The sequence below is a fragment of the Priapulus caudatus genome, unplaced genomic scaffold, assembly GCF_000485595.1.
Source record: "Priapulus caudatus unplaced genomic scaffold, Priapulus_caudatus-5.0.1 Scaffold10, whole genome shotgun sequence".
Lineage (NCBI taxonomy): Eukaryota > Metazoa > Priapulida > Priapulimorpha > Priapulimorphida > Priapulidae > Priapulus > Priapulus caudatus.
This window is the reverse complement of record NW_014577071.1, coordinates 1097482-1108589: the sequence shown is the minus strand read 5'-3', so window position 1 is coordinate 1108589 and position 11108 is coordinate 1097482. Positions and strand designations below refer to the sequence as shown.

At 42.3% G+C, this 11108-nt stretch overlaps 1 protein-coding gene across 1 annotated transcript; it reads left to right on the top strand.

Moving 5' to 3' along the window:
- The first annotated feature begins 426 nt into the window (after positions 1-426).
- On the top strand, positions 427-10181 carry LOC106806980. Its single transcript, XM_014809177.1, has 17 exons — positions 427-550; positions 1081-1336; positions 1822-1981; positions 2765-2923; positions 3433-3579; positions 3761-3910; positions 4211-4300; positions 4506-4658; positions 4871-5023; positions 5428-5556; positions 5910-6072; positions 6472-6629; positions 6935-7038; positions 7488-7617; positions 7867-8403; positions 8748-8823; positions 9072-10181. Exons 1-17 carry the CDS (start codon positions 427-429, stop codon positions 9356-9358), a joined length of 2976 nt encoding a protein of 991 aa, XP_014664663.1. The 3' UTR covers positions 9359-10181.
- The last annotated feature ends 927 nt before the right edge of the window (positions 10182-11108 follow it).

The following is an 11108-nucleotide window of genomic DNA, read 5'->3' as shown; positions in this document are numbered from 1 at the left end:
TACAATAATAATTACAACGATAATTACAATGTAATTAATACAACGATAATTACAATGATAATTACAATGGGTTTATTACAACGATAATTACAATAATTAATACAACGATAATTACAATGATAATTACAATGGGTTTATTACAACGATAATTACAATAATTAATACAATAATAATTACAACGATAATTACAATGTGTTTATTACAACGATAATTACAATAATTAATACAATAATAATTACAACGATAATCACAATGTGTTTATTACAACGATAATTACAATAATCAATACAATAATAATTACAACGATAATCACAATGTGTTTATTACAACGATAATTACAATAATCAATACAATAATAATTACAACGATAATTACAACAGTGCTATAGACGATATATTCATAACGCATAACTCCTCCTCCCTACAGATGAACATCGTTAACCGGGAGAGTGACGAGCCAAGCATCTACGCCAACCTGAAGGTCTTCGGCAGAGAGATCACCTTCGTAGACCTGTACGGAGCCGACATCGTCCGCGGAATCATGAACGAAGGTAGATATAGCAACATAGGAGAGAGACGGAGATAGTATCCGTCTTATTATAATCCCGTTTTGATTCAGTGGCGCTGTTGCCCATTTTTATTCCATAAGGGGTGTAATTAAGAGCATAGATAGACAAAAAATATAATTTAATAATAAATATAACTATATATATATATATTAAACCAGATATATAATATATAATCTAATAATTAGATCATAAATAAGGATGCTGCCTCACGCGCCTCGCTCATATATTCCTCTGTATAATATAAAACGCAGTATGCATCTAAGTATGTACAAATCTAAACACGAAACCGAGAACGAATATTTGCGAAGAAGCGAAATATGTTCATCGTTCAGAGATCACGGTGGAAGCACACGCGCTTTCGTAATTAGCGAATATGCTTTCACTACTTAAAAGCGTTCGAAAATTGGATATGGGAAAAAATAGTAGCAGACCATCCTTGACGTTCGATCAAGACGTTGATATTCTTCAACGTAATAATACGTTCGTCCTCCATGCTTTCTTTTCTCCTTCAGGCATGGTCAGCCTGCCCAACATTGAGAGGAAGCTGCGCGAGGGATACGATCTCACATTCACCAAGATTCAGCCACTCGTCATGGCTCGCACCATCGTGCCGACACACGCCGGTCTGCCCTTACAGCTGCACCTGTGTGGAGTCAAGGTCATCACCAACAAGGGCGTCGTGAGAGGTTCCTTCGAGCCGGCTCTGTACCAGACCCAGCGCCTCAACATTCCAAACTCTCTGACACTGACCGCGGACATCGTCCCAAGGTCAGTGCGCGCTTCAGCGCCATCTAGCGTACTCTAGCGTAGACTAGTCGAGCAGCTATAGCATATTCGCATTGTCGCAATAATATATTTTCTGTCAATGCCCACCAGTTTCTGATCACGGCACTATAGCAACTTGTGCGAATAATCAAAATATGCCGACACAGTTAAAGTATATATGTAACCTCGACTATCGTGCTATAAAATCACGCCTCATACTTGCATTGTCGCAATATTTTTCCTGCAGACGCCCACCACCTTGCTATACGCAGTACCCACACATTACCGTAATACCGTAATGGACTCACGTTGATAAATCTTCTACCAATGTACCATATTTAAATAAAAAAAATAAAAATAAATATCGCAATATTATAAATAAATGAAATTAATTAATTGAACATTTAAATTTAACAATATTATTATTAATAAATAAATAAATAAATGAATAAATAAATAAATAAATACGTTCTCATTAATTCCTACAGGGTCATCGTTGACATCGTCGGAAACATGACAGTCAAGCTGGCCACCTTCAGCGCAGGCGCTGGCATCACCGCTCAGCTCGCTGTTGAGAAACCGATCCGTGGCAGCGTTAACATCGACATCGCCACCAAGCAGCTGACAGTCGATATGGAGCCCGTCGAGGTGCGTATGTGGATAGAGAGGGGGGGGAGACAGTGAGAGAGATAGTGAGAGGAGAGAGACAGTGAGAGAGATAGTGAGAGGGAGAGTTAGATAGATAATAGATAGATAGATAGATAGATAGATAGATAGATAGATAGATAGATAGATAGATAGATAGATAGATAGATAGTATAGATAGATAGATAGATAGATAGATAAATAGATAGATAGATAGATAGATAAATAGATAGATGGATAGACATAGAGAGAGAGAGAGAGAGAGAGGGGGGGAGAGGCGGAGGAGGGAGTGAGAGAGGGAGAGAGGGAGTGTGTGGAGAGAGAGCGAGCGCGAGAGAGAAAGAGACAATGAGAAAGAGAGAGAGAGAGCGAGAGGAAAAGAGACAGTGAGAGAGAGAGAGAGAGAGAGAGAGAGAGAGAGAGAGAGAGAGAGAGCGAGAGAGGGCGAGAGAGAGAGAGAGAGAGAGAGAGAGAGAGAGAGAGAGAGAGAGAGCGAGCGAGAGAGGGCGAGAGAGAGAGCGAGAGAGAGAGAAAGAGAGAGAGAGAGAGAGAGAGCGAGAGGGAAAAAAAGAGAGAGAGAGAGAGAGCGCGTGAGAGAGAGGGCGAGAAACCAGGGACCGTCGGTGGTCTTCTCTTGTGTGCTTATCACAATATATAATTAATAATATTATATGTATTAATAATATTAAATATCAAACGCTTACTCGTGTATTCAACAACATGAGTAGAACACGATTGCATCTGCATGCCAGTATTGTGACCATCGTTGACTCTTTCTTCGCACAGACCACCGAGTTGGAAGTAGCGAAGTTTGAGGTAAAGCCAGTCACCTACTTTATCCGCACCCCATTCACCAGCTTCGTGTCCCGCCACGCCTACGTGAGCGGTCCCAGCTACTACCAAGAAGAGCTGATCACCGGAGAGGAGAGCAGCATTCCGTACGAGGTAAATATGTGTGTCCTACTAAACTTCTTCTTCTTCTTTGTCGTAGTCTCTCGCGGATGGTCCACGCTTAGACGTCAGCTAGGGGCAGACTTCCCTGTTGATGATTTATCTCCACCTCCCTCGATCGGCCGTATCGTCCTCGGTTACTCCCAACCTTCTCATCTCCGCCTCCACTCCATCCCTCCATCTAACTCTCTGTCGTTCTCTCATCCTTCTTCCTCTTACCGGCTCCTGCCTCTTATGTGCCCTACTCAACAAAATGTTGTTAATAATGGCGGGAAGGAGAGGGGGCGAAGGATATTATATTGTACTGTTATTATTTGAGCTCGGTACATATTGAGGTGTTGCACATTAAATAAATATATATATATATAATATAGTAAGTAATATATAATATATAGTATATATATAATATATATATATATATATATATATATATATTTGTGTGTGTCGGTGTTTCATTACAATTTTATACATCTGTTTCATAATTTTCCCTTCTTTCTTTGCAGTACACCTATGAGACAGATTGCCCAGCCTTCGGAAAGCGTGCCCTCTACGCAGCGAGGCTGAACATGCCCTTGCCCGGAGCACCACACATGCCATTCAATGGATACCAGCTTTTGGCCATCCGCACCAGGCCCATCACCCCTCGCCAGGTATCGCTACGAACATGACAACCTTCTCATTGCACCAATGTGTAATCGACTGTCTAACTAATGTATAATCCAGTCCATGATAGACTAGTATACAATCTATAATGTATGTCTCGAGACGCAGTCGATACAAGAATGTGTCTCTTACGTTTATCATGATCATTACCCTTTATCGATTTAACAGGTTCAGTTCGTTCTGAAGCTCACCAACAACGCAGCCAACATCCCGAGAGTGCAGACCTCCCGCTGGTCCATCCACAGCCCGAGCCCCATCATGTCTGAGCAGCCATACACCTATGCCATATACGCTGCCGTCAAGAGTCAAGGCGATCAGGTTGGTTGTAATATGTAGTCGTAGTTGTATGTAGTAACAGGTTGTCGTTCAGTAAGACTTACAGCAGCAGCTAGCGCGTTGCGCACTTTGAAGATGGTCTTACTTATTTGGGTTGGTTGGACACAGGGTTACCAGGGTTGTAAGCGTATAGCGTGTTATTCAGTGCATATTAAAAAAAAATATCGTTGCCCTGAAGAAAGCACTGAAGAGAGCTCGTTATGCTTGCTGCTTAGTGGTATTATAGAGCATACGTATAAATATTACGTGTTTGGCTAGAGCACTTTGCCTATTACATCGCAGGTGTTCCACGAAGCTCTGCTCAGCTACCAGTACTCTGAATACTTCAAGAAGCAGTACGTAAGCTTGGAAGTTACCGGACAGGAATACATCGTAAGTTATCGTATACGCACGATTCCATTTTACATATTTTTATTGTTTAATATGTTTATATATTATATAACATCACGCCATATATGTGGCGAGATTTCGACACGATTTCGAGCATTTATTGCGATATGTTACGGAAACGTAAAAACGGATTTTCAACTTGTTACTCTTCTATTGATATTAATATCTTTACCGACCTTTGTTACAGTTCAACGTGAACGGACGCGTTCTCTTCCCTGAGATTGACGTGTCCATCCGCAGACCACTGTCAGAGCTTACCGGAATGCTAGGAAACGTAGAGGGTGAACTCAACATTGAGTGGAGCCACAGACAACAGGCAAAGAAGGCCGTCCAGATCATGGTACAATGAACCTCCCTTACACTATGTATCTTTCTATCTACTATACATTACGTCGGTTTACACGTAGAATAACTATGGGAGTAATGTGGAACCACAATGATTTCTTCTGCGGTTTCACAAACGAGATAAAATATCATAAAATTTTCACCGAAACTATCGCTAATTTCTCTAGAACCTATGCTAATGCACTTCGTTGCTTGTTCTCGGTGTAGTTCACGTCTGAGAAGACAGCGGAGCAGCTCGAATACGAGCCGGAGAGACTGAGGGAGATCTACGAGACTGAGCGCACCCCGAGGCAGTGGCGTGCGTCAGAGAGCTTCACCGAGCTGAGACAGATGACATTCATCGTGCGCAACTATGAGGAGGTGAGAGCACCACCAGTTCACATCCGAACTGGACCTTCCTTCTTCCTTCTACTGAAATCGCGAAATGTCCACCACTACGTATAGTTCCGAGTTTTAGCCGGCCTCGGATATACGGGCGCATCGCTTAAACGACATGTGTTTTTTATAAACCAACCTTACGCACGTTGTTATGGTTTCACCGCTTAATCGGGACCACCGCTTAATCGGGACAAATATTTGCTCGGTTCCAGACGTATCCCGATGAACCGGGGGGAGCTGTGCTACAATACTACTATGTAGATGACACCGTTGATATACCGACTGGCTTCGCACACATTCCTGCTACTAACGTGGCATTATGTAAAACAAAATAAATATGTTTATATATCTATAAAATCATGTCATATTGTTTAATATGTTTACAGATTCCAGAGTACCTGGCTGAATACATGTACAAGTACCACCTGTACACGATGGGCAAACTGTGGAGCTACATTGGAGAGCATGAAGTCACCTTTAGATCTGCCCCGAGATACACTCCAGGACAGATCAAGGCGCGTCTACATATCTTACTGGGCAGACAGAACTATATATATATATATATATGAGATTAAAAAAACGTGTTTGGCAGAAATTTAGCGTTGCGTACACGAACGGTTTGAAGTTAGAAGCTTCAACTTGACTTTAACCTTAAATTAACTTGATAATAAAACGAATATTTATAGATGTTACTTGTGGAACTATTTATGTATAAATTGATGCTCCGAAACGTAAATGTGATTTATTAGCTAGACTACATTTCACAGTAATTATCCTTACGCTCATTATTTTCACCTATGAGTTTACTCTATAGTTGATCATCGTATGACCGTAATGATCCTTACGCTCACTATTTTTGACTTCATAGTTCATCACCAAGCTGTACCCCAACAACCGTCAGGTCGACGTGATCATTGAGAGCCCACAGCAGAAGGTTTCCTACCTGCGCCTGCCTCTCCCCTTCGCCCTGGAGCCTCTCTCATACCGTAGGAGCGTCTTCACCAACTACATCCAGAAGGTCACCGGTGATAGTAAGCTATATACTAGCTCTACTACTATACGATCTATACGATATAAATATATGTATATACAGGACTATCTATACAAGTCTATAATACAATTATTTTTCTTAATGCCATGGTAAATACCATAGCACAAACCACAACCATTCAAGCCGCAAAATGTACTGCTAATAATAACAATTTGTTTTTTTCATCATTAGAACATTTTCATTAAGTTATACTGGACAGTGATTTGTTTAATATATTTACGTGGCGTTTTTTTTACCGTTTTCTGGAACCGTAATAATATACCCTAAATACTATTCCGGCGACCTGCTGCTTGAACGGCTATGTTGTATGTTGTATGTTGTATGTTGTATGTTGTATGTTGTATGATGTATGTTGTATGTTGCATGTTGCGCGTTGCAGCATACTGCGAGCTGTACAGCAACAACCAGCTGCGTACATTTGATGCCGTCAACTACACTCTGCCCCTGAAGTCGTGCGAGCACATCCTGGCCAAGGACTGCAGCAGTGACAACGCATACACTGTCGTTCTCAGCAAGGACTCGACCACCAACAAGAAGGTAAGTACTGCATGCACAGGCCACCGATCTAACGTCATTTTTGTTGCTACATAGGCAACTACGTAGAGAGAAGGGGAGAGAGAGAGAGAGAGAGAGAGAGAGTGAGAGAGAGAGTGACGAGAGGAGAAAGAAGCAGAGAGAGAGAGAGAGATGAGAGAGTGAGAGAGGAGAGGAGAGAGAGAGAGTGGCGAGAGAGAGAGAGAGAGAGAGAGAGAGAGATACAGACACAGAGAGAGAGAGAGAGTGTCAAGCATAGGACTATAGTATCGCAGCTTCTTTACGTGTCCCTCTTTTTAACGTCGTAGATTGTGAAGATCATGACCGAGGGCAAGACTGTTGAGATCATGACCCCTACTAAGGTGATCGTTGACGGAGCGCCCATTAACGCACAGGAGGAGTACATTGTCAGGTAGGCTTCCTTACCTGTCGCCTCTTTCTATGCAGCCGCGAAGACCGCAGAACGCCGTCTATTTTCTCTGTTCGTTTTTTACTACTAGCTCACTTTGGCGGTTATACTTTGATATACTTTGCTGATATACTTTATATACTTTGTACGCGACATATTGTGCTCGGAGTATCTATCTACATACGACGTGGAAAAACTATGCGAAACCACAACGTTGCTACTAACCAATGCTATAAGACGCATGCAAATGCTATGCAAAGCCATAAGACGCACGCCAACGTTATGCGAAGCTATAAGAAGCATGCAAATGCTATGCAAAGCTATAGGACGCATGCAAATGCTATGCAAAGCTATAGGACGCATGCAAATGCTATGCAAAACCATAATTAAGACGTATGCAAATACCTATGGAAAGCAATAACACGCACACGCACACCGTTGTTGTTTAACAGGAAGGACCCGTCCAACGCCAGCAGCAAGGTTGTGCTGAAGGTCATGTACGAAGCTGCCAACCTCGTTACGGTCAAGGCCCCGGAGATCGGTCTCATCGTCAGCAGTGACGGCGCCAGCGTCAAGATCGAGGTGAGGAGAAACTCATTACATTAAAACACTTTCCCCGCAGCCGCCAATTCAATTCTAACGACAAGTGACCCCTTCCCTAAGACGAATGTTTTGCGCAGCGTATTCGTGAGTAATTACGTTCAACAAACTATGGCTAATGCATCGCCAACGAAAAAATAAAAAAATATAATTTCCAATTTCGTGACATCGCCGCGGCGATTGGCTCATCAGTGATGACGTGACTCACTAATGTCGTCCTCCTCTTGGCAGCTGCCCAACCGCTACAGAAGCAAGCTGTGCGGCCTGTGCGGCGACTTCAACAGCGAGATGAAGGACGAGCTGGTCGGACCAAAGCGCGAGATCTACACCAACCTGCACCACTTTGTCAAGAGCTACGTTATCCCGAACAGCTGCCAGGTGAACGGAGACTACGAGTCGTACGGCGCATACAGGCCCTACGAGTACGAGACCGAGCAGGGCAACGCCTACAACAGGGCCTACGAACCCGAATCCGGCGTGTACGGAGAGAGGACCTTCGAACCCGAATCCGGTGTGTACGGAGAAAGGCCCTTCGAACCCGAATCCGGCGTCTACGGAGAAAGGACCTTCGAACCTGAATCCGGTGTCTACGGAGAAAGGACATACGAACCCGAATCCGGCGTGTACGGAGAAAGACCCTGGGAATCCAAGACCGGCGTTTACGGAACCAGGGGCTACGGAATCGGATCCAACGAGTACGGAGTCAGGCCGTATGATAGCGAGGATGAATCTATCCAGTATTCGTGGCCGACCAACGCATACGACTACGTACGTTCACTGACCCGAAGCACAATTTTGACTCCCCTCCCCCCCCCCGACGCAGATGTACGACGGGGGGGGGGGGGGGTGCATCGTTATAAAGATCAGCGCCGATATCTATTTTATATATTATTATATATATATATTAATTTATATTATTTAATTATAACCTATTGCTGTTGTGCAATGAGAGGAAAGCCGGCATTTAAACGCGCTCTACGATTGTATCAATAATAATTTGCTCTTCTCGCTACTACATAATAGCGGTTGCCAAGTAGGTTGTAGCATGTGACGATCTATGAGGAGTAATCCATGCAAGCTCGTTCTTATATCAATTCTTTGATTCATTGTAGGAGAACCCAGACTTCATCAGACCAGAGTTGGAAGATGAGTTCGAAGAGTCCAGGCTGCCAGTTGATACCTTGTTTGGTGAGTATTATATACTATTAGTAATATAATAATTGGTAATAACTCTAGTTTATCGTATAACACATCACTCGTGCATCCTAACGTGCTACCTAAGACCTGTCACACCGCAACGTATTAAACTCTAATTTGCTCCAAGCTACGCGTACTTGCCTCAATATCTAAACTGCTATGTGTGAATTAAACGATGACAGACTATAAACACACACGTGCGTCTAAAGAATAATGTCATGCAGCCGTCTCCTCCGCAGGACACGGAACCGTTCGCAAGACCATGGTCATCGAAACCGACCAGTTCCCGCCGCAGATCTGCTTCTCCGTCGTCCCCATCGTCGACTGCCAGCAGGGATACTATCCGGAGCCATCCGTCAGCAAGCAGCTGAAGGAGACTGGCTTCACCTGCATCGACGCCCGCGAGCCTTCCGCAGTGGAGAAGAAGCGCGAAGCCATGATCCGCGTTCTGCCGGAGATGGCCACCAAGACGATCCACCGCAAGCAGATCGTCGAGGAGCCAAAGCAGTGCACCCAGAGATATTAGATGCGGAGATAGCATACGGATAATAAATCGCCCCATGGTGAACCCGCTGTGCCGCGTTGATTGCAGTCTACAGTAACGACGGCCGCAGGTTCAATGATTCACCAGCAGTGGGTGGTTATGGTTGACGCACGCCCATTCGCTATAGATCGACCAGTGTTCTGTTTTGAGTATACGTAGTCGTAATAACGTAGGTTCTTTCTTGGATTTGCTGACGCCTAATAAGATATAAATGAAAAACATTGCCGCTGTGGAGCAATAAATTATTCGCTTTAATCATACCGTTATTTATATTGTTTCAGTTCTTGAATGTAATGCAGCAGATGACTTTCATGACTATAGCAAACTTTCTAATTCATTACTGACCTGTATCAAAACGCAGTATGAAGTCAGCATTCACATTGAAAGTATCAGAGTTAAAATTTTAAACGATTTGTTGACAGTTTGTATTAACGGATTTCCTTCCTCGTCTAAATATCACCTTCAATGCCAATTCCGAGCAAACTTCTATAGTGAATCTCGTTATGATAGAAATCGCTAGTGTTACTAGATGTTAGCCTTAAGGCATTGTTAGCAATGTGTTGTCATCAATGGAAATTGCCATAAAAGACGGCATGATCTATGCCGGGTTTAGCATATTGTAACTCGCGACTTTTCTTGAACTATATATTCGTTGTTTTATTGAGAATATATAACCAGTTGTTTTTGTAATTCTTGTTGCACATTGCCAGAGAAACAATCCTTGATGTTCTATGCCGGGTTTAGCATATTGTAACTCGCAACTTTTCTTCAACTATATATTCGTTGTTTTATTGAGAATATAAAACCAGTTGTTTTTGTCATTCTTGTTGCACATTGCCAGAGAAACAATCCTTGACAACAATTTTGCGAATTCATTGCGAGGCAGTAGATATCGAATAAAAGACGTTTTATTTACTTTGGCAAAGTAGTCTACATGATATCACAGAGTACACACGTACTAAACAAGAAATTCATTGAAATGTATATACATGCAACAGATACATTGTAGCCACAATCAAAATACATTTATATATATACTATTTATTTTACTTCTGCTACTACCAGAATCAAGACAAATCGTAAATAACATTTAAAATTGTAACTCGCGACTTTTCTTGAATTATATATTCGTTGTTTTATTGAGAATATATAACCCGTTGTTTTTGTCATTCTTGTTGCACATTGCCAGAGAAACAATCCTTGATGTTCTATGCCGGGTTTAGCATATTGTAACTCGCGACTTTTCTTGAACTATATATTCGTTGTTTTATTGAGAATATATAACCAGTTGTTTTTGTCATTCTTGTTGCACATTGCCAGAGAAACAATCCTTGACATCAATTTCGCGAATTCATTGCGAGGCAGTAGATATCGAATAAAAGACGTTTTATTCACTTTGGCAAACTAGTCTACATGATATCACAGAGTACACACGTACTAAACAAGAAATTCATTGAAATGTATATACATGCAACAGATACATTGTAGCCACAATCAAAATACATTTATATATATACTATTTATTTTACTTCTGCTACTACCAGAAACAAGACAAATCGCAAATAACATTAAAAATGTTATACTTCATGTTTACAAATCAATACATAATTTGCTAAAACCGACATCATGTACACACGCACGCATGCACATACACACAAACGCACACATACAATCCAAACACACACATACGCACGCACGCACACGCGCACACACACATACGCACGCACGCACA